General features: G+C 36.7%; 1 protein-coding gene across 1 annotated transcript; it reads right to left on the bottom strand.

Moving 5' to 3' along the window:
* Nucleotides 1–304: 304 nt before the first annotated feature.
* On the bottom strand, nucleotides 305–24,766 carry LOC104548661 (chromosome unknown open reading frame, human C9orf84; the record flags this gene model as incomplete). The annotated part of the gene is made up of 15 exons (XM_010194746.1): nucleotides 305–398; nucleotides 1,365–1,486; nucleotides 2,440–2,551; nucleotides 4,267–4,372; nucleotides 4,896–5,080; nucleotides 5,622–5,691; nucleotides 7,115–7,187; nucleotides 12,193–12,380; nucleotides 14,470–14,577; nucleotides 16,685–16,861; nucleotides 18,347–18,472; nucleotides 20,877–21,329; nucleotides 22,467–22,709; nucleotides 23,717–23,811; nucleotides 24,637–24,766. Coding segments are annotated over 15 exons (2,282 nt in total), but the record flags the coding sequence as incomplete, so codon positions are not given.
* Nucleotides 24,767–25,383: the final 617 nt, after the last annotated feature.

Genomic DNA, 25,383 nt, shown 5'->3' with positions numbered 1-25,383 from the left:
AACTTTAAGACATAAACACAATTAATACATGTTCTAATAATTTATAAAATTAAAGGTACAATCTCATTTCTTGACTCCTAGTAATAAAAACACTTCAGCTGCTATTCGAATCTGAATCAACTTCTACTGGAGTCAACAGTCTTTTCACTGACTTCAGCAGTGCTGAATTAAGCTCCCCTCTCTTATTTTAGTAATTTTGAGCTATTTTATGTTTTTTTTGGTGTAGAATGCATACTTGATTAAGCACTTTAGAAATACCATACTGTGATGATTAAAACATGTTGTCGGTGTACCAAAAAATTACCTTCACTTTAAAGTCTTCTGACTTCTGTGTAAGTTCAATTAGAGTGGCATAAATTATGACAAGGTTAAGCAGAATATCTCCCCTCAGACTGTACCTATAAAAGAGTTTCATTGGACTGTTAATATTTAATATACACATGTAATAATTCAAAAACATTTATTCCATGTATTAATAAATGTTTGTTTAATCTCTTTGAATACAGAATACTAGTACAGTTTGAGCATTAATATCTGTGAAAGGAGAGCTAGGACAAATGAAGTGACTGAGTGCTGAAGGGTGCACTGTGATGAAGCAAATGGAGTCAGCTAACAGCAAAGCAAGTCTGGCCTGAAGCAAAAGGACTGGATCAGGGTCAGTCACGGGAGAAAATATATACAGCGAGGAAAGGTGATGCATGGAAAATTTACCACTTGCTGATAGAACAAAATCTCATGGTAGGTAACAAAGGAATGTTTATGAACTATGTCAACCAAGGCTGTGATTCCAAGCAAAAGGAGAACTACCGATGGATTGGAAGAACACTGGAAGAACGTCTCCCTGTTGCAAATGATGTACAGTGATGCTTACACAGTAATCGATAACCATGCATATGTAAGGGTTAATTTACTTCAAACAGTTATAAAGAATAATGTAAGTTAATATCCTTAGTCTTGTGAAATTTCTGGACCTATTGTCTTGACGTATGCATTAACATTACCTGCCTCAAATGCTGTTCTTTTAATAAGAACCATTTCTTTACCTCTTGCATAAGATTAAAAAGATCCTAACATATGATAAATATCTTCACTAACTTTTTTTTTTTTTGGGTCTCCAGTGATCACTGTTACTTCTGTCATTTCACTGAGCTTTTCAGTAGGTGATTGACAACACTGTAACTAAGTAAAATGTCAAAACCATGCCAGAAATGTGATCTTACAATATTCATATTGTTCTAAGAGAAATGTGTTCCTCCAGAGAAATTCAAAGAACAAAAAGTGTTAGCTTGTTCTAATAAGCATCTTCCTTTTCTTTTAAGTTTGTTTTTAAAATACCAAGATAACAAAAGAATTTCATAACTTACTTTAAACTCCGTCTTTCTCTGGAATAGAAAACAATCCAACAGCATGTGTATTGGAGTGATAGTGCAATCAGCTTCGATAGTACATTATCACAGGATTTTTTATAATTTAGTTCTTCCATACTCTACCATAAAATTAATACAAAAAATGAAAACATGGCTGTCACAAGCTTTTAATGTGCATCACTGTATTATGCAGAAGTTAGATCAAACATAAATACAGCTAAATAATACAGGTATTAAAGACACATTTGGAAGACAGGAAAACTAGGTTGTATTTCCAACTTTTAATTTGTGTGGTCTTTAAAAAGCTGATTGACTGCATCATGCCTCTTTTTCCCTCCTTTAAAAAGGAAACACTGCTGCTAACTTTTCAGGACGTTCTTAAGATTTTTGAGAAATTTAATAATGCAAAATAGTGTTATAAACCTCTGATGTACTTACTTAACCTAAACAAATCATATTATACCTACAATGAGCACATAAAGTACAACATCACTAATTGCAGTAGCATCTGCAGTAGCATATAAAAATGTCTATCTGTGCTTGCAATACTGATTATTTTACTCTTTACGTGTCTTTCAGTAGCATTTCTTCTACCTGTAAAGTCATCTGTCTTTCAGCATACCTGAATTCAAGTATTATGTTATCATCTAAACTATTACTTTTTATTAGAAGTAGGACAAATTCTTCTTTAGACTCTGAAATGGGAGGAATTAACATGCACACTGGTAAGTACAGTCACAGATACATTTAACTGATTATTACAATGTTCCTTTACACTATCCTAATTTCAAGTACTCACCCTTTAACTATATTTGATACAATCCAATATCAGGTCAAATGTTATACTTTTTTTGTGAAGAAATGTAGGTAGAGACATGAAAACATTTGAAATTAGTCAAACTGGCACAGACAGAATTTTGGAGTTAATGAATTTGCAAATCATTTGTGTCATGAGACAATGCATGAATTAAGTATGATTACAAGGAAGAAAAGATATGTTAAAAGGCTGAAGATACGGCCTAGAAGTGACCCACACATAACAGAATTTGGACATACTAGTTTCAATTTGTACCTGCAGAAAGACAGCAGTACATTCATCTATTGTCAACACAACGTATCGATCTGTACTTCCAAAGAGCCTTAAGGAGTAACTACTGCTTCTTTCAACAAAGGTAATGCTGTACCTGAAGAAGTCAAATTATTTCATTAAATCTTAGTTAAGTAAAATGATAAGACTTTCTTAAAAGAAATTAATAACATACATCTCTTTATATATACTTTTAAATCACAGTCTTTTCATACCTTGATCTTTCTCAAATGCTCAAGCTCACTTTAAGACACATTCAAAGAGTACGCATCAATGTAGCAGTGACTTAATGAAATATTACTGGATTAATTCAATTATGTTGCTTACTGCACCAAGTATGACCTTAATGTACAACCTTTGAGTTTACAAAAAAAGACGTAATACAGAAACTAAGATAAATCAAGAAAAGATACTTAGATACCCCTTTTGAGGAATTAAATGAACATTGCATTTCTTTTCTTCCTTTCTTGATTGTGTAGCACAGGGAAAACAAACTGAGTGAAAAGACTGCTACTGGTTATGATCCTAAACGTTTCTGTGTGAAGGAGAACTGCCAGCAGCACAGCCTCCTGTTACAAGCTGTGAGGCAAAGAGTCACTGAGTGAACACCACATGCTCAGGCCTTTAGGAGAGTCTTGGCTGACTAAGTGGGGAAGTTGAGAACAATCGTCACACTGCTTGGCCTCATCCCTGGAAAACACAAGAGACCTAAACCTGAATCTGCCAGGAGAAAGTCCCATATAAACTTGCATCGTGTATTCAGACATTAACGAAAAAGTGAACTATAAGCTTTTCTGAAACCATACAGCTCTTTGCTCACCTATTTAGTCACTTAGTGCTAAACAGAGCTATCACTTAGTGCTAAACAGAGCTAGTGAGAAAGTCCTAAAAAGAATTCCTTACTATTTAGTTTAAAAGTACATGTCAAACTAAATGTTCAAATTTGAAATGTAAAATTTTAAAATGTTTTTTCCTATTGAACTGCAATTAGACACAGCTCAAAAATGGCTTCACAGCTGATGATGATACAGCAAGGATAGAAACTAGCACATTTCTTCAGCAATATGGTGAAATTAACCATCTGTATCTCTGGCACTATGTTTAAGAGATGTTGCTGCTCTGTCCCCTATTTCTTTCTTTCTTTTTTTTTTCTTGTGATGAAAGCTACTTTTCTAAGGTATTTATTATTGTGAAAAGCAAAATGCAAAAAAAATGATGTTTAATAAAATAATGCACATGTGGAATGATGTACAAACATGAAAATTTCTGTACAGGTTAAAGAGTATTAAAAATTAAGTGAATACTAGACCTGAATTTTACAAATAAAGTTGTTTTTATTTTTAAGCTATCCTCTTCCAAAAGCTGTGATGCATCAGAAAATTAGTTTTAGCATAACTCTGGTAGTTAAAACACAAAAAAATCCAAAAGCAAATTTTAGGGATAATGAAATACAAAGTCTTTCAAGTATCAGGAAGCATGAAAGCAAAAGATATTTGGGGGTAACATTATGATTCTCAGGGAAAAGTAGACAATGAAAAAAGTTGTTTTGATTAGAAGTACCAGCTTATCATTGAAATAAACAAATGGCCAATTCCACTCTGGTTGACATCTGCGTGAGCCTACACAATTAAGCTATCATCAAATTCAGCAGAAAAATTATCTTCTTGTCCCTTAAAATGCTAATAGTGTAACTGCAGTGTTGTACCTGATAGCCAAGAAGATGGCTACTACATGATATAGTAGGACAAGACACATGTCTTGGAAAACTGAAAATAAACAGTCAATGAGATTAAATAGGTTATTTTCACTTACTTGGATTCCAAAAGCTGAAGAATATCTGGCATATTAAGAAGACCTTCAGTTGTCAGAAATACATATGGAATCTGTACCTCCAGAAGAAAGGAATCACTGTAATTCCCTGAAACATTTTGTATATGTAAGATAATAGTTTCATAAGTAAAAAAACTAAACATACATTTAGGTATTTAAATAGATATATATTTTAAAAATGCAGCTTTTATTCATCCCCATTAAAATGTTTCCATTATATGTTTTTTTCTTTTTTTTTTCAAAACTACACGCTTCTGAATCTCTGAAATTAGGTTTTAATTTATATTCCTTTAGATGTCCAGCAATGTTCTGTTAGGATGAGGAAAGGTGGATACAGCCTGTAGCAACTGTAAACAACCTGTGAACTTTGCACAAGTCTTCTATCAACCAACATTTAGTACTGCATCCTGGCCAAAACCCAGCCCAAGCTCTAAGAAAAACACCTTCCTCTCTTGCTGTAAAGATAAACCAGCTGTTTGCTTGACTTAACCTTCATAATTTATAGCTTATTCTCTTCCACAGGCACATGAATGTAGCATTTTATGGAACAGAAAATGCTTGCCTTTCATATGCCGGCCCAATTGTTTATTCCAATTCTGGAGGGCACTCACCTACTTGTATTGTTCCAGGGATGGTGGTTTTAAAAGTCATGTAAGTAACATTCAGATTTTTGCACAGATTTTTCCAGCAAGAATTTTCAGAATAGTCATATTCCATTACTAATGAGAACTGTGTCCAAGGGAAGTCAGGTCCAATTTGCAGATTATGTACAATAACACAGGAATATCTATTAAGGCTTAAAAAACAACGAAACATTAATAAAATTAAGGTCAGATAGAATTACCATCAGAACAAAATAAACACATTTTTCCTTTGAAGAATTATCACTGTTTAAACTCCTTTTACAAAAAAAGAATTTCCTCTTCTTGAATTTAAAACTGTAATTTCTTTCAAAATTAATTTTAAAATTCAAAGCTGTAGTTTCCCTCCTCCAATTATTTTCTTGAAGTATTCATATTTTCCTGCAACATCGTAATTTGACATACTTTCTGTTTTATGCCTTTTCCCCCCATCTCCTTCTAAAACATGCAAACCAAAACAAAAAGTTAAAAACATGCAACTGAAGTATTCTAAACTTTCCTCAAAGCCTCACAGCATTCCTCCAAGCATTTTACTAGAGGGTGGACAAATGTTTCCCCTCCCAGAATGAAGCTGTAGATCCATATTCTGAAATTTTTACTCCAGGTTGGAAAGTCCCATGGAAATGGACAGAAGTGACAAAAGTTTCACTGACATTAGTAAAGATTTTGTTTTCAAAAACCAAGAATTTAACTTACCTTCTTATGATATCTTTACAGCCTAAAAAGGGTCCTTTTTTCTCATAATTAAAATCTATCGTTTTTAAACCTGCATAAAGGATTAAAGACTTAATCAAACAAATAAGCCTCTACGGTATGAATCAATGCAAAGCAGTAAGCAGCAGATGTGGAACAACACAGGATATTAAAATTTTATGTATTACATTGTCTGCCTTGATGAAGTCTTACACAATTTCAGTTTGTGTTGCACTAACGGGTTTAATCATTTAGAAATTTCAATTTTTAACCCAAGGAAGAAGCAGTGTGAAGAAGTAATGTGAATAAGTTTCATGCTTCAAACTCACAATCAGATTACCTTAAAATAAAAAAATTGAAGGCTAATGCAAAAGGAAGCATCTTTATAACTTTATAATTTAAATTCCTTTACATGTTCTGTATACTTCAAGTTTCAAAAGTATGACTGGAAGATGTAGCTAAAAAGGCATATTTGTATAACACAAATGTCTCTCCAAAAGTTTAGTTAGTTGGATTGACCTGTGTTTGCAACCAAGTCTTAAGATCTTAAAACGCATAAAATACTTTTCATTAAATATTATTATTAGTAAAAGCATTGTGAACATGCCTCCTCCCTTTCAAAACATTCTAAAAGACAGGCTTTTTTCTTTTAAGAGCACAGGAAATTTAACTTTATTTTTAAAGGCAAAAGAACCATGCAATACATGACACTCTTGATAAGGTTCAAGCAAGGAGTTACAAAAATGGGTTTTAAAAAGCGATATGAAAGGAATCGGTGGCTTGCTCTAAACATAAGTACAGGCTCAAATAACAATCTTCCTGAAACATGTTTCTTTTACTAGCTGAATCAGAGATGTTGAACAAGCTTGTGCAAAAATTACAGGTAAAATGATGAATTAATTAAAGTGTTGCTTACATCAGTGGGGTGAAAGACAGGATATAGAAAACTATTTTTTTTTCCCTTGAGTTTAATACATTACTGCAGCTTATGCTTACACATTTAGCAAAGGAGAAAACAAGGTCAGCAACAGACAGTTAAGGGAAGTCATGATCTGTATGTAACTACTTGTTCCAGGTTTTATGCTAGAGATCTTAGTCAAGACTTCTAAATTCTTAATAAACTTGCAAGAAAGAGAACTTGTGAGCACCAATCAGCTAAAACAAAGAGAAAATCTGTCCAAGACAACAGAAGCAATTATAATTAGGCAATTGGCTACACATATATTTGCGTTATGTTAAATAAATCTTAGACTTGACAGATGAAACTTCAATCTCTTGCAACAGAAAACATCATACTTGAACTCTTAATCAGAGGAAAATAAAATTCCAAGAAAGAAGAAAGGGTTGTAAAAGAGTTAGGAAACAAACAGTGTGAAATGTTATAGAAAGGTTCCTGATGAGAAAAAAAGGGAGAGACATCTGCAAAACCCATACAAAGAGGAATGCAGCAAAGCACAGAATAACAGCCAAATTTTCTTTCAAAAATAATTATTTACCTTTTACTCTAGACAAAGCATGAATGAGGTCAGCCTTTTCTCTCTCAGAGTCCATTCTTGTAATGATTAGTATCTGGATGAAGACAAGTATAAGAAACTGTAGTACTGTAAAAAATTTGTTCTTTTATCCTGCACACATTTTTCTTTCTCATTTGCACAGAAAGCACTAGATTGACTAAGCAGGTAGCAGAAATGGAAATCTCAGAATTTTCCAGAATGACAATCATAAAATACCTCAAGTAGGATGAGATTTATAAGGATCATCAAGTCAAACTCCCTGCTCCTTGCAGGACTACCGAAAACTAAACACATGACTAACAGCATCATTCAGATGCTCCTTGAACTCTGACAGGCTTGATGCCATGACCATTTCCCTGGGGAGCCGGTTCCAGTAACTGACCACCCTCTCAGTGAAGAACCTTTTCCTAATGCCCAATCTGAACTTCCCCTGAGGCATCCTCATTCCGTTTCCTCCTGTCCTCTTGCTGGTCACCAGAGAGAGGAGATCAGCATCTCCCCATCCGTTGCTCCCTTTCACAAAGCTGTAGACTGCAATGAGGTCAACCTTCAGCCTTCTCTTCTCCAAGTGACCTCAGCTGCTCCTTCTAAGTCTTGCCTTCGAGGTCTTTCACCAACTTGGTGGCTCTCCTGTGGACACAGTCTAATAGCCTTGTACTCCTCTTATATTGAGATGCTAAAACTGCACACAGCGCTCAAGGTGGGCTGTATCTGTGCAATGTAGAGTAGGACAATCACCTCCCTCAACCAACTAGCTATGCTGTCCTTGACGCACCTCTGGATATGGTTGGCCTTTTGGCTGCCAGGGTACACTGTTGACTTATATTCGACTTGCTATCAAACCACACCCCCAGATTTCTTTCTGCGGGGCTGCTCTCCAGCCTCTTGTGCTCCTATTTATATGTATAACAAGGACTCTACCATCTCAAGTGGAAAATTTGGCACTTGCTCTTGTTACAGTTGGTGATTGCCCAGCTCTCTAGCTTGTCCACATCTCTCTGTAAGGCCTCTCCACTGTCAAGGGAGATCACAGCTTCTCCTAGTTTAGCATTGTCAGCAAACTCACTTAATGGACATTTGATTTCTGCATTCAAATGATTTATAAAACCATTAGAGAGCACTGGCCCTAAAACTGAGCCCTCAGAAACTCCACTGGTGACTGGCCCCAGTCTGACATAACCCCATCTACTATAACCCTCTGAGCCTGACCTGACAGCCAATTGCTCAGCGTATTAAGGACTTGTCTAGCTGCGTGCTTGACATCTCGCCTAGAAGAATCTTATGACAGATGGCATCAAAAGCTTTGCTAAAATCCAAACCCATCACGTCAACTAGATGTGTGACTTTGTCATAAAAGGAAATTAAGTTAGTTAAGCAGGACTTTTCCCTTGTGAACCTGTGCTAGCTATGACCAATGACAATATTGTCTCTCAAGTGTTCTTCAGTAACTTCTAAAATAACCTTCTCCATAATTTTACCAGGCACTGAAGTGAGACTGACAGGTCTGTAATTATGAGGGTCTTTCTTCTTTTCTTCCTGAAAATTGGGACATTTGCCAGCTTCCAGTCAACTGGGACCTCTCCAGACTTCCAAGACCATTGAAAAATAACGGCAAAAGCTCCTGCAATGACACTAGCCAGCTCTTTCAGTATGCTGAGATGAATCCCATCAGGCTCCATATATAAACATTCAGCTGGAGCAGCACATCTCAAACAAGCTCAGGGTTGGCTGGGCATTTATCATTGCCCCAGTCACAGTCTTCCAGCACAGGGCTCTGTGGGCCTCAGGTCCCACTGTTGACGTGGTCGCAAACACGACAAGAAAAACTTATCTACATGGTTGCAGATGAGCAGGCACTTCTTTATTTGTAGCACTGGGGAACACATAGGAAGACCCTCAAATTGTGTTCCCCAGTGCTGCAAATTGTCGTAGTGAATTCATACACCTTGTTAACAGCTTTAAAAGAAAGTTATCGGTGGTTTACAGTGCTTGATCTGAAAGATGCCTTCTTTTGCATCCCTTTGGAAAAGGAAAGTTGTAAACTGTTTGGTTTTGAGTGGGAAGACCCACAAACAGGATGTAAGATACAATTAACATGGACACGGCTACCGCAAGGATTCAAAAACAGCCCCATGATTTTTGGAAAACAACTGGCAAAAGAGTTGGAAGCGTGGACTAAAGAAAAGACTGTGACTCTCAGACCAGAATATCTACTCCTACAGTATGTAGATGACATTCTAACAGCTGCAGAACTAAAACCAGCTTGCATACAGGTAACCATTGAACTTTTAAACTTTCTGGGAATGAATGGGTACAAAGTATCTAAGAAAAAGGCCCAAATCGCGAGTGAAGTTGTGGTCTGTTTGGTCTTTGAAATCTCAAGAGGACAACGACAGCTGGGGATAGACCAAAAAGAAGCTATTTGTGCTATTCCAGAACCTCAAAATGTGCATGAATTAAGAGCATGCCTGGGCATGACAGGATGGTGCAGGCCTTGGATCATGAACTATGGTCTAATAGCCAAGCCATTATATGAGGCCCAGAAAGCTGCTCCTTTTGTGTGGGAAAAACCACAGCAAGAAGCTTTCCGAAAATTCAAGGAGGCTCTGATGAGAGCACCAGCTCTTGGCTTACCAGATTTGACTAAAGACTTTCAATTGTTTGTCCATGAGAGACAGCACCGAGCCTTAGGAGTCCTGACACAGAGGATGGGAAGCTGGAAAAGACCGGTGGGATACTTCTCCAAACAATTGTACTCAGCAAACAAAGGGTGGCCTTCTTGTTTGCGGGCAGTCACTGCAACTGTAATACTGATACAAGAGGCGAGGAAATTGACTCTGGGAAGAACTATCACAGTTTATGTCCCACACATGGTAACAACAGTTTTGGAGCAAAAGGGGGGTCATTGGCTATCCCCTAGCAGAATGATGAAATATCAAGTAATACTTACTGAACAAGATGATGTAGTTTTGAAAACCGCTAACTTTGTGAATCCTGCAGTGTTTTTGAATACTCCACAGGAAGAGCAGCAGCTGGAGCATGACTGCATTGTAACCATTGAGCGTACATACTCCAGTAGAGAGGATCTGAGAGATGTACCCCTTGAGAAGCCAGACTGGGAACTATTTACAGACGGCTCCAGTTTCGTCTTGAATGGAACCCATTACGCTGGATATGCGGTAACAACTGAAAATACAGTGGTGGAGGCACATGCACTGCCTACCACAACCTCTGCACAGAAAGCAGAATTGATTGCATTAGCCCGAGCCTTGGAACGAAGTAAAGGAAAGAAAGCTAACGTATGGACTGACTAAATATGCCTTTGGTGTAGTTCATGTCCATGGGGCCCTGTGGAAAGAAAGAGGACTACTGTCCTCACAGGGAACACAATTTGAGGGTCTTCCTCTGTGTTCCCCAGTGCTGCAAATAAAGAAGTGCCTGCTTATCTGCAACCTTGTAGATAAGTTTTTCTCATCGTGTTTGCAACCACGTCAACACCACCATCAGCGTTGATCATCAGAGAGAGGTTAAGTAAGCATTAAACATCTCCACTTTGTCCACATCCTTATTTGTGAGGTGAATGACCTCGTCAAGCAACAGACCAATGTTATATCTCATTCTCCTTTTGCTGCTAACATATTTTAAATAGCCCTTTTGTTGTCCTTCACAGTGCTGGCCAGCTGAAACTCTAATTAAGCTTTGGCCACATGAATTTTCTCCCTACTCTGGTGAACACCATCTCTCTAGTCCTCCCATGTCACCTGTGCTTGCTTCCAACATCAGTATACTTCCCTTTTCTGCCTAAGTTCTAGAAGAAAATCCCTGCTTAGCCAAGCTGGCCTTCTGCCCCTCTTGCTTGTCTTTGGACACTTTGGAATTGCCTCCTCCTGCACTCTTCAGAGATGGCTCTTAAAAAGTGACCAGCATTCCTGGACCCGAATATCTTCAAAATCAGAGTCCTAGGGGACCTTACCAACTAGCTCCTTCAGCAGCCTCAAGTCTGCTCTCCCCATATCCAGGGTCATAGCTTAGCTGGACATTTTTTTCCTATTGCCAATGATTTGAAACTCAGGAGGATATATGTGTTATTACAAGACTTGGAGAAAACAATATTACAGAATATATCAGTATCCGAATTCAGATTTGTGAATAAAGCTGTTCTAGAAGAAATGCTAAATTGGAATATTTGATTCAAAGTAAAAATGCTATTTAAAGATAATATCTAAAGACATTATACCACATTATTACTGTTGCACTAGACGTATTACTACTGTCACATTAGAGGCTTAATCCCTATGGAGGCAAACCTTAAAATGAAGATAAGTAGAATTCAGCCTGCAAGATGGTGATGGAGGGAGGTATTAGATGTACTGCTGAACTAATCAGACAGATTTTCCAGACCATAGATGGACTACATAGAAGTGTTCCTGGCAGAGATCACTTATCTCTGAGACTCAGCTAAATACTGCTCAAGGTGAAATAGTTGAAAAAGATTGGAAACTTCAAAACTGGCATAGTTTTAAAAAGAATCATTACCAGAGAAGGTGTTTACTTTGTCCACCATTTCAAAGATGTTCAGAGCTCTTAGTGTAACTCTTAACAGAAACAAAGGAAGAAGAAATGTTCAGGAAGGGAAGTATGGAAAGTTAAAATAAATGGAAATAAGCTTGAAGATTCTTTTTTTTTGTTGTGTGTTCAGCAGCATAAATTCTATTCCAGACAGTCAGGACACTTAAAAAATGGTATGCTTTATCCCTTCTGTTTCCCTTACTAGGGAAACAAAACCACCTGCAACAAGATGACGCCCTGGCAATGTTAAAACTCATATGCACATTTTTTCAGTCATGCCACAAGGGGAGATTTGATGAAACAGAAACCTGCACTGCTCTTAATAGAGGTCTTAAACTTTATGTTACCCGTATTTAACAGATACTTTGAGTGGGAAAGGTAATTATAACACTTTCTTCCATAAACCAGTGCTTGTTGAAAGGCGGTTTTATAATTATTCATGTAGTTTGAGGCAGTTTTGTTTGGTCAGAAAAATTGTTTACATTGTTAACCTTAACACTGTGTTCCTCTCCATAACTTTGCATCCAATTTAACATTTGACACTGAAGCGCTGCTATTTTGGGATTTGTTTCATGCTTTTTCTGGCTGCTGTACTGAACAATCTTCAACTGCCTCCAGATGTTATTCAAACAGGATTCGAAGATGTTTTTATAGATATCCTTTGCCTTGGACAAATAACCTGTTAATAAAGCAACAAAAGAAGTAATTGTAGTTAAAAACGATAATTGCCAAGATTTGGCAACTTAAAATTTGTATCTTGCACAAAAGGGATAAAAATGGAATGGCTCACCAATATGTAAGGATCCTATTCCTACTAATCAGATACATAAGTGGCCTTTATAAAACTGCTATACCTCCTGTAGTACCTGCCATATAACTTTAGCTACTACTATAGAACACTTCAATTTAACTAGTCTATATAGTTTATACGAAGTATCAGATTTATTTATACTCCCACTGTCCAGAGCTTTACTTGTCCTGTGTTTTCACCACTCTTCACATTGTCACAGCTATTTCTCGACTCTGAATTATGCCTTTTGTGGTGAACAATGCTTGGGTTATTTGAAAATGGATAAATGAAAAATACCTCTAAGACAACAATGTGATGAACGACACAGCACCACATCACAACAGTGAGGACTACAGGGCCTACTTAGTATCTGGCTCAATTTTCTGCTTTTTTTCAGGTCTTTTTTACTTGTGCAGTTTCTTGTGTGAGGTGCTGCTGGGATCGAGGAGAGGTGCTGTGTAATTCTGAAATATCATCTGGGAGTGATTTTGCTACCATAGAACAAAGGAGGAAGAACTACTCATTTGTCTTCCTCCCATGCTGCTATGTTGCTTACAGTAATTGTAGAAAAGAATTCTACTTAGGATTCCACTTACACACTCATTCTGTACTTTTATTCACATTTTTTTATTGCTCGAAACATTTAAGTGAATACAAAATATTTTGTTTTACCCATCATTCCATTTATGGCAGATGTTTTCCATTTTACATCAATTTTAAGGAAACAATCTCCATCAATGGATAATTCAGAGTGACTAAAGTTAAATGCTCTGAACTGCCTTATCTCCTACAAAGACAGATGGAGCCTGACTTTCCTAGAGCATTCATAAGAGCTAACTTCAACTCCTTAAAAATCTATTCCAAAAGATCTACCTGAAAATTCACAATACACAACTATGGGAACTTGACAAGTGTGGCATTATCATTTCAGGCATAAAATTGGGTTAAAACAAATTTTTCATATTTCAAAGCTGAATAGCATAAGACCAGAAAAGCTAAAAAAAGTCCCAAACATCTTAGGAGTCCAGTGCTAAGAACTGGACTGTAACTTCAAAATCTTTGTCTTGTTAGATAATATTCCAAATTTTGCTTAAAATGTCCTTCTTTTAAAGTACTTAATTTCTGAGGAACCTAAAAGCCACTAAGATGATGAGGGGACTGGAGCCTCTCTCATATGAGGAAAAGCTGAGAGAGATGGGACTGTTTAGCCTGGACAGGAGGTGGCTGAGAGAGGATCCCATCAATGCTTATAAATACGTAAAGCATGGGTGTCAGGATGATGGGACCAGACTCTTCTCAGTTGTGCCCAGCAACAAGACAAGGGACAATGGTCACAAACTGGAACACAGCAGGTTCAACTTAGACATAAGGAAAAGCTTCTTTCCTGTGAGAGTGACAGAGCACTGAACAGGCTGCCCAGAGAGGTTGTGGAGTCTCCTTCTCTGGACACATTCAAAACCCGCCTGGTTGTGTTTCTCTGTGACCTACTCTGGGTGATCCTGCTCTGGCAGGGGGGTTGGACTGGATGATCTTTCGAGGTCCCTTCCAGCCCCTGCCATTCTGGGATTCTAAGAATATTTTCAGGTGGAAATTGTGCCACACTCACTGGAGGTCGATTGTAAATAACAAAGGACATGCCATTTTTGCATGTTTCTCAGTTTCCACACAGAGTTTCCAATGAAAATTAGTCATTCTGAGACACAACACAAGATACATTTGGAAGTTCATAGGAATGTTAGGCAAATCCATGTGACAGCATTAACAGTATTAGTAATGAACTTAGCATATATACTACCAAAGTACAATCTACAGTGGATTAATTTCTAATGGACAGAAATAAGGAAGCATAGGTGGCTGAACATCGTATTGAAGCTATGCAGGAGGTGCACTGATGACAAAGAATCACAGCCTGCAAGCATGAAGGATGGACTGCAGAATACACACAAAGCATTTGGTTTCTTCACTACTAAAAACAAACCTAGTGCTGTGTCCAAGCCACACGTTAATAGAAGATCTCGAACTGTCACTAGCAGGTGCACCAAAGCAGCATGTCTGAACAGCCTGATCTCCTTCTCATCCATTTTACCTTTATAAATAGAAGACACAGCTGTCGTCTGTATAACAGTTCAGAAATCATGCTATACCTATATAATCAGTTTTAAAGATGTTAGTATTTCAGAATTTTCATTAAACATGCTTACACAGGCATAATCTTGAGAGGTCAGATCTGCTGATCTTGGTAAATAGTTTATGATATAGGATAGCTTTTCCCATGTCATCTGACCCAGAGCAAGTGGCACACAGGGAGGTGGTTTTGAAAGCTGTGTAGCGATAGAAGGTGCTTGCCGGAAGAGGGGATAACACTTCCCTTAGGTGTGCCATTAAATCCACACAGCCTTCCTGATTTTAGTAAGGCAATCTTTAAATAAACACGGAAATTGATACATTTCCCATCTTTTTGTCCGTTATACAAGCCCAGCTGTTCACATTACTATTTCCTCCTCTGACTAGTCAAATCACCAACTATTCCAGCAGCACTGTAACTCCATCTAACCAGCTTTCCAAACATTTCAGAACTCTTTCCAAGAAATCAAAATGGCAGATTATCCACTAATCAATAAGCAATTTTAAAGCAGGGATAACCTCAAATTAAGTTTTTCACAGAAGATTTTAAACAAACTCTAGACTACGAAAACCACGTTTGTTATGGCAAATTATTTGGACCCAGCCAGTCTTCACACACATAATGAGAAAAATTCTTATTGTCTTCCAGTAATGATCCATGTAGTCGTAACTTCTTGACATCACCTTCCCCACACCTCATTAGCCTCTCCTGATGAGAATCTTAACCTTATTTGAGGAGGTAAAGTTGGCGGTCTTCTGTTTCTTCTTTGACCCACAAAGTAAATAAAACAATTCAAGTGCTACCTATTCTGTATTATGTACCCATTTTGAAGAAATCTTCAAGGACTTGACTGAACAGGAAGGAATTACTAGAAGAAGGAAGGCATTTTTGGGAACTGCACACAGGGAGTAGTGTAGTTCATTATCTTAAGAAAGGAAATAGGTGATTGCTGCAGAGTGAGTGGACTTAATAATAAAAAACATACTTCAAGAGGCTAAAAATGGTTGAGGAAGAGAATTAAAGAATAAGTGAAGACAGCTGATCAAGAAATTATTGAACGAGATGCATTATACAAGCAAAACATTAGCTCAACACAGCTTTTAATTAGAAAAAATAAGTGAAGCACTTAGAAAGGAAAAATCAGTCTTATGAACATGGCATGCAGAAGAATTATCTAGAAACAACATATATTTTGTATATATCTGTATCAAAAGACAGAGAGTGACTTCCATCTGTCAGTGAAGGTGCTGAAACTTAAGGACTATGTCCAGTTCTTGAGACCACTCACCATAAAAACTCAGTGAGGAACACAGGTCATTTAGAAACAAAGCCAGGAAGTAAGAAACCATGTTATCATGAAAGATTGGAGCATTTGGTGATATTTAGTGCAGAAAGAAAAGATCAGCAGAGGAATAATAATCTTCTAATATCATCATAGTAAGTGATTGTTTCCTATGTTCACTGGGGGGATTAAGGAGAAAATGAATCAGCACACACTGGAGTAAAGTGGAACGAGATTGGATATCGTGAAACTATTTAAAACCAGGAAGGCAATAAAAGAATTAAGCGAGTTACCATGGAGATTTTGGAATCTCCTACATAGTTGGAGAAATACTCATTAGGAATGGATTGCATACGTGAGAAACCAAATTCATACGGATAATTTTCCTTCTCATTTCTAACATAGGCTTAGCATCATAGAGTAGCAATAGCTACTAAAAGGAATGAAACAACAGAAACACAGACAGCTTCTAATTTTAAAATCTAGAATGAAAAAATAATGTAAATATTGTCTGACATAGAAGCCATATTTCTGAAGCCATCTAAAATACTTTAAAATTAAATTCAATTAGAATACTTTTTGTATGACAATATTCACATTCATAAATGTAACGCTGAAGGAGATATTATTTCGGAAATAAAAGAGGAAATCAATTACTGTAACTTTACAATGTAAACTGCTGAAAGTTTTATCATTAAATCATCAAACAGCTTGAACCTTGTGACAACAACTAAATCTGTATTAGTACTAAAGAAGGAAAAACCATTTTTTTAAAAAAAGACATACCTTCTTTAAAATGACTGCATATCGCTTTCTCTTGCTGTTTTAAGAAAAACCTTGTGTGGTCGTGTTTAACCCTGTCAAAGCTCCAATGTACAGAAGCAAGTACACCCAGATGCATCAAATCTTTTAGAACAGGAGTGGCTGCTTCTTCCAGGAGGCAGTGTGCCTGGCACTGGCTTTCTGGACAGCACAATAAGCAAAACATAATAATAAAGTTTGGTTTTATATACCACTACCGGACAAGCATATTTGAAAGAGTTACCAAAACACAAGCAACACTGGCTTCTTTGTGAAAGCCCTAACATTAATCGAAAAGCTAGGCAGCCTCCTGGGTAGTGGAATTAAGTTGATTCTCACAGAAGTGGACCACGTTATTCCATGTTATTGTTATGAAGTTTTACCATGTTGTTTCATAAAGTGATTGAACCCCAGAATGAAAAATTGGGATTTCCTGCTCCTGTGACTAAGATTGTACTGTTATTCCACTGTTCTACAGCCTTTGTTTACTTTGTAGTCTAAACTTAGTCCCTCTCTATCTACTTGCTACTTCAACTGAAACAGTCCTTCTCCTGGTATTTAACTGGAAGCTGAAACTCTTCCATAGCCATCAACAAGGTCAGAACTCTGTGATTCTTCATTTTCGAAGATTTACTACTACTTTTCAGAAATAATTTCAACTGACCTATACAAACTCTTTGACTAGTATTTGACTTAGCTTCACTTGGTCAACACACTATTTCATAAGAGCAACGAATAACTTCAACTTCTCAGGCATTCTGGAAAAAGGTTTATTATTCTGTTTAGTTTTTCAGCCTTTATGGAAATAGGTCAGATACTATAGTATTTTGGATGCTTATTGTATAACTTCATCCAGGCGTTTCTGTACTACTATACAATTTTATTTTTAAAGTGTATTTCTAATCATGCATCTTCAATGTACTGCTGCTAAGTAAGATAGTGTGAATCTTCTAATCTCTGCTTCGGCTACAGCTCAGTTTTGAGGAAGTTGTCTTTCCTTCCTGTGCAAGGCCACCCTGATGAACCACATTTTATTTCAAGGACTGCAATAGGATATTCAGTCTCAACAAATAATAACTTTGCAAAATGCTAAGTTTTTGTTTTGACTGCAGAAAAGCTTTAATTTTGTTCCAGTTGCATTAAAGAAGTCTTGCTTCAAAATTTATTTAAAAAAATAATTACAAAATAAGCTTATAGTTGTTACATGATTGCCATCTCAGAGGGGAAGAGATGAAAACACTGCTTTCACATATGTCTTTCACTGGTTCTGTGAAACAGACTCCCACATTAAGCACAGGGTTGGAGTGAAAGCATTTCTGGGGAAAATTAAACTAATTTGTGCTAGGTCTACAACTTTCTTGCACTGTGTATGCTTATTTTGAGGCTGTAAAGTGTCTTGGATAAATATCTTCTAGGTTCCTCTCTACCACTTCTACTGCATGACAAAAGTCTTTAGTCTTAAGACAGTATTCTGTACCCTGCTCCCACACCTGTGTCAAAATAAGTATCCCATCTATTTAGAATGTTTTCAGTCACGTGGAGCATAGGCTAAGCCCAAAAGTTTCCATACTTGTCTGAGTAGTACAATTTCATATAAAATTATATTGCAAAAGTATATAAAATAAAGCATATCCAAAACCAGTATACCTGATGCTTGAATATCAACTGTGACACTGTCCTCATTCTCTTGTTTTTTTCCCTCTATTCTCACAGTCTCACAAGCAGAACTTTCCTCTTCACGAGCAGGCATATGCTGTTCTTCAGGCTGTAGCACTAAATCATTAAACCACATGTGATTTAAGCAGAAACATCACAAAACTAGCTCAGTAAATAAGAAAACTGTTCCATAATGACTCTGCATGCAAAAATGTTTTCAAATTACATAGTTTCTATGACACATTTTCTTTTCCTGAACTTCTTTATTCTTCGCATGGGCTCACATAGTATGGAAATACCATCAAGACTCAGAGAGACACGAGGCGCTGTCAGCCTTTACAGCCCCACAAGTCAGGTATTACCAGGTTCCTCCTCCTCAGGGCAGAATTACAGAGCTGGGAAAATTAAGAAGCTGGTACGATAGCTCTATAATATAGCTCCATGGGAAAGCTCATATGCCTTTATATGGAGAAAAAAATACTTGTGAGAGGAAAGATGCTGCTGGCTGTAAGGAGATCAAACTATGAAAAATATCTCAGTGAGTGTGAGTAGAAAAGGTTAAATACTGTAAGGGACCCAGAAGGAACATGGAAGCTGAAAATGGTGGGGGGGAGGGGGGGGGAGGGGAAGAAGAACTGCTTATTGAATAATAATTTTTCTCCAGTCTTATAGCTATCTTTTGCAACTGGTTAGCATTTCTAACTCTCCTTCCCTTCTTCCTTGTAAGTACTGATGCATGATCTACAGCTTCTGCCCACAGAGCTTTGGTTGTGACCTACGCCTCTTTAATGTTGAGAAGGGTTCTGGCTGAATAGGTGTCTCCTGAATATTGCTGATTTTTCCTAGCTTCCTCACAAAACAAACTGAACATACAGAGACAGAAAGAAAAGGAAAAAATAATTTTTTCCTACATAAGTTAAAAAAACCTGATTTTTAAGACCTATCCAGGATTCAAAACTAGATCAATAAACTGTTTCTGCTACTTCCCACTTGTCTATTTTCTGAACTAAATATTATACAAAAGGAGATATTTAAAAAATAAGCCAAACAACATAGACAATAGAGAAAGAGCCCTACAAGCAGTGCTGACATTTCTTATGTTCAGTTAAGTTTAGCACCACTCTTAATAAAAACATTTCAGTGTTACAAAAGGTATACAATAATTTACATCATTTCTACATCAGTGTGGCAAGACCTACACATTTTAATGGGTTCTCCATACACCAGAAATAACTGATCTGCAACTCTGGTGGCTGCCTGTAAACATATTCTGAATTGTTAAACCTCCATAAGCCTATTCGTAAATGTAGCATAGTTTGTTCTTAAGTGCATCTGGATTTCTCGTTAGCAGATGCAGTTCTAGCCAGAGCCCAGTAGATGGTAGCATAAAACTTCAGTTCAGGTACCTCGATGTCCTTTTAAAATTGCCGTTGTTTTGAGGCCGTGGAAGTGCTTTATGCATCTCTACCACTTGTCAGAAACAGCTGTATTTTACCAGTAAATAATTTCCTTCACAAGATTACAGGCGCTTGCAATTAAATAAATATCCAAATTCTATTCTATAGGAATGATTGCTGAAGGCTTTTACGTAGCAATTCTAATTTTTTATGTTTTTATTTTTTTTTTTTTGTAAAAGCTGGGACATATAACTTAAACACAGATCAAATTATTGTCAAAATTCTGCCATACAAGCCCCCCAAAAAAGAAAAATATTCCTTTTTACTACAACTTTATCCTGAAAAGCGAATTTGGAAATATGTCACTGTCTCCCAATATCTTGTGTCACAAATATTGATTTTTTAAATCAAATAGGGTATTTCTTCTACTTTTTTTTCCATCTCTCTATTTTTGCATTTCTGTAATGCTCAACACATAGCCTGAAATGCTTTCATAAGCTTTGTCATCAGCAAGAATAGGACTGCCAATACCTTTCTTTTTTCCCTAAAACCTCTTCTGCCTCACTCTTCTATGGGGTTTGCATCAAGGTAACTGGCTCAAATAGCTCTTTCCAGAGAAGAACTTTAAGTCTTCTTCATTGTCTAAGCTATGTTGTATTGATAATTGTATTGATTGTTACTATTAGTTACTACTACTATTTGATAACTACAATTGTAACTACTATTTCTCCAAAGAGGCCAGGAGATCTTATTCAGAACATATGGACAGAAGAGATCATCTGGAGTAAGTACCATTTAAAGTCACTTTGTCAGAATAGGATTAAACTCGTGTATTTATTCATAGAAAACACTCCCAACACCCAAAAATCCCCCAAACTGAAAACCAAAGCACACCCTCAACCAAAACAAGCAAACAAAATCCCTAAGATAGCTAAAGGATAAAACAGAAGGTAAGATCCTTAGCTGAAAATTCAGCTACATTAAAAATCATAAAAATGTTATCATTCACTTTGGAGGACTTTTTCCCCCCTCTAATCTACTAGCATGAGCTAGCATCTATCGTAACTGGTATAGGAGAGCAGAATTAAGCTTGAAAAAATGTCAGAGTAAACTGGTTCACGTACCTTTTTCAGCACTGTCTACACCATTTGTTTCATCTCCTTGTGGGAGTGTGTGATTAGATCTCAGCATGATAAAGCTGCTCAGATCAGAATCATCATTGTCCCATTTTGCAGCAAGTGCCAATGATGCAGACTTCTGGCTACTGGCTGAGTTTTCTTGTTTAGAAGACATATCTTTACAGCTGAGTGATTCAGCTAATTTGGGCGTTTTCTTTTCTTGGTTTAAGAAATAAATTGCACCTTCTACCTTATTCTTTTTGATGCTTCCTCCAGTAAGCTCATCCACAGATGCATTTGGACTGTGAATTTTGGCAGATGACGCAGCATTCCTATGCAGGGCAAAGTTCTGCCCTTGAGTTTGTAGTGACACATAAGGATTAACTACTGTATTCGATTGACGTCCTTCAGCAGAAAGTAGCTCCTGGTTTGTCACAGAAGTCTTCTCTTCAAGCCATCCTAAAAAATCAAAAATAATATTTAATTTCTTCACCGCGATATAGATTTTTTTCTTTTCTTTCTGCCACTTGGAGTTAACTATCTTGGATAATTATAGAGAAAGCGTTTTTGTATTTCTTCTTTCTGCCTTCCCAGATCATTAGAATCTACTTTTAGAACATTTGTACCAATTAGTCCTGAGTACAAATGTGCAATGTTGAGAAGCAGAAGGCCATCCCACTGTCTGGAGAAGTTTTCACCATCTACATGGTGCTTACTGGTGTTAGATTTCTAGGAAGTGGGATGCAATACATTTTATTAGGAAGAAAGGTTGAAAGATCAAAATTTATTTAGAAAAATAAAGGAAGTAACCATGCAATTAGCTTCCTCTAAAGACGTGCTTCACTTGAACTGCATTTTTTCGCATTGCTGCTGCGCGTCTCTTTTAAACACAGCAGCCAAACACTTTATGATATGTGAAAAGTGGCTAAGGGGAAATGCTCTTTAATGAGCAGCATCTACTTGTTTGACAATATATCATGTTACTGTCAATCCTTGGAGTTGCACAACCACAACTGGTGCCTTGCAGTCAGGTCAGTTATGCAGTAAAATCTAAATAACTTTTCTGCATTTTCTGTTAAAGTTTAATTATAAGTATGCATAGTGGTCCATAAGAAATTGTGAAATTTGAGTGGTTCACATTTAAAACCATAGCCAGCATTAAAAACCACTCTGAATAGCACTACAAAATAAAGACTTTTCACTGTAAAGCACTCTCCCCACTGACCTTCTGCAGATAGGAATACATGAAGATCTGCTTTCTTAAAATAATCCAAAGCAAAATGTTATTATTTGTTAAGAAATTACCCTGTATGAAACTATTTTATTAAAAAATAGTCTGGCTGGTGGAGGTACTTTTCCCCTGCACATTAACACAAAAGTTAACTTTGTGTAGTTAAACACTTTTGTTCCTACGATTTGTTCTAAGTTTGTGAAAGTGCACCTTAATTGGAGTAGTGTTGCTACTTCATAATGCTGTAAAGTATTTTGTTCTTGAGAATAAGAAATCTTCCATTTCGTTCCCTCCTGGAGGCAACTGTCACCGTGTGATTACTGTTAAAGTCTCTTCATCACTTTTTTAGAAAAGAAGATACTTACTTTCTAACTGATAGGGTGTAAATGGTGTGAATGTTTCTACCTCTGTAGAAAGCAAACTGTTTGCATTGCTGGCATCTGTATTTAATTGCTCCAAAGTTTCCATGGAGACCAGATTTAATCCCAAATGAAGCCACCAGCCCTCCTCTAATGAGGTAAGCATTGGTGCTTCTACCTCAGGTCGCAGCAGTTCCTTCAGATCTGTAAGCGAAGGTCGCTGACATTCCATTTTAACAGTCTGATGCTCTACAGAACCAGAGATCAAGATGTAATATTAATGATCTAGAAACATGAAAACAAAATGTCAATCTGAAAAGAAAGTTCCCAAGTAGTGATGACCTACTACACAGATCCATTGTTTTTACTTCCGTTTGTAACTCAGTAACCATTAATACACTCAAGAGCAAAGCAGTTAGTATTAGCCCAGCAAGTGTGCTTTTTACTTCAATGAACAAGTAATGGGTGTGTTAAATTTTTTTTCAGATCTAATAATGTGTAGCTGCATTACTAAAGTTACAAATGATCTTCGTTGTATGTGGGTTTACTTGTCATGCTTACAAAGACCTAAAATAGTCCTTACTTGAAAAAAAAAAGAACTTCAATAGGAATGAGACCACCATACGTTATTTTCAACTACAAATGAATGTAGAAATTGATTGAACAACATTAGAAGTCAATATATGTAACTTAATACTCAGACTTGTAAAATAGAGGCAAATAAAATGAAATTAAAGAGCAGTAGTAATGCATATTCTAGTGCTGTCAGAAATAACCTGCAGCTTATTTTGGGTTTGTGTATTTTGCTTCCTAACATGAACTCTAGTCTTGTCAAGCTATAACTTTATTTTCCTTTAACAGTACTTTACTATTGATTGATACACTGTTTGAAACCTTATTTAAGGAAAAATAGCACACAGAGAAGAGTTCAATAGATCGCCAAATTTAAGTTACAACAGTTATTTAATATAATTAGCGGTAGTGAGCTGAACATTTTCATAATGAAACAAGTCTTATTTCATCCAAACTACCTCCACAGAAGGTTACATGACATACCAACTTGTATGTTTTCAAACTATCTTATATGTACTGAAAGAACCAGATAATTCAAATTTCAGAGGGTTACATTAACTGGATAAATCTTCAACAAGGATGTGCTCTGTAATATAACATTATCCTTTTCGTTCCATTTTTCTCCATGTACATGGAACTCTTCAACATCAATTAGAAACTGATCACCAATTATAAATCCTTACCGACAAGCAAAAGAGAATTCATATTATCCCGACACTTCTCTGATCGCCACACCAAACATTCTAAGTATTCCCTAGAGGGCTCGGCAGTCAAAGTACTACAAAACATAAAACAATACGTGGAAGTATGACCTTTAACAGCATTAGCTGTTGAATTTTGATTATACAAAGCTATGTTTTAAAGATCTGTTTTCTCTCAAAATTTTCAGTTCATTCATTCATTCATTCATTCAATCATTCATTTTTTTTCTCCTCCATATAGAGTGTCACTTCATGCAACACCAGAGTGAAGAGAAAAGAGTGAGAGAAGCCATCAAGGCTGGTTCACGAAGTAAAGCAGCACCAAGTAAGAATTCTTGCTAGACTGTAGTTCCCTCCCCAAAAGCGTATTTAAATTCTTCATGCATATGTGAGAAAGACAGGAAGGCAAAAAATGCTAGTCTCAAAAACAAGATGAGAAGGAAAGGATGAAGCAATCCTGATTGTATGTCAGCATGAAAAGGCTTAAATTGCATTGTTGGACAATATCCCCAAAACACAGACAATACTTTCTTCCTGTATCTCTTCTGGAGATTCTGTAGGTGAGACTTGCTCAACAACTATGTTTGCCATATGTATAAATATGTGTATACACACATGCATACGTGCTATGTACATAAATATTTACTGTTGCCTACTCATAAAAGAAGACTCCTTTTTTCAGTCCCCTAGGAGACAGAGGTCTACCATAGCGACTGTCATTTCCTTTTTCAAGCTCTCCTGAAAATCCATAGATACGGATCATACACTCTGTTCACTCTTCCACACAGAACACAAAATACATGCAGCTGTCTCAAAGAACATAACTTCCAATGCACAGAGAGACTATTTTTGCACTTATTTTGAGGATTTATGATTTAGAGGATTTGTGACAGGACAATTACCTGTTACCAGAAAGAGAAATAAGTTCTTCCTGAAGTCCCGTGCACAGAAAATTAACCCATGATCTTTGTTGCTTGTACGGAGGAGTTAAAGGTACTTCCATTTCATCTTCCACATAAGGAACAGATTTAGCTAGAAATTGCATAAAGCCACATCCAAATAAAAAAGAAAAGTCTAAATTGTGAAGCTACTTGTGAATGAAACACACATACTAAGGAATTTTTCACTAGTGAAGTTTTGGATTGAAATACAAAATATTTTCATGTGACAATTTAAGCAATAAAAGCCCAAAGCTTCACATTGTATTTCCAGACAGTTTGAGGATAATAAGGTGTAGATTACATTCCATTACTCATTCTGCAACGTCATTTTGGCTACATACTCTTCCCATGCAAGATGATTTTTATGATTTATAGCAGATGTTTTCATATTAAGTATTCATTCCTGTTGGCCTTCTCAGATACTTCCCACATAATAATAATAAATGAAGTTAATTAGATGGGAGGCTTCAGACAATATTGTGGTGGCTGTAACATACAGATGAATGGACTCAGGAACTTCAGACACAGTCAGGATTTTGAAGACAAAACTAGTTTTTCAAGCAGAATTAGTACTCACTGTAATTTCTAGGGATGACCATTGAAATGAATTACACCACCAATTATTTTGAAGCAGTATAAAAACAAACCTGGCATCTTAATATTCACCTGCAAGTCACTTCTCACAGAATCACAGAATATTAGGAGTTG

This window comes from Mesitornis unicolor, unplaced genomic scaffold, assembly GCF_000695765.1.
Source record: "Mesitornis unicolor isolate BGI_N332 unplaced genomic scaffold, ASM69576v1 scaffold9811, whole genome shotgun sequence".
In the NCBI taxonomy this organism is placed as follows: Eukaryota; Metazoa; Chordata; class Aves; order Mesitornithiformes; family Mesitornithidae; genus Mesitornis; species Mesitornis unicolor.
Note: the sequence above shows the minus strand (reverse complement) of the source record. Positions and strands in the feature narration are given on the sequence as shown.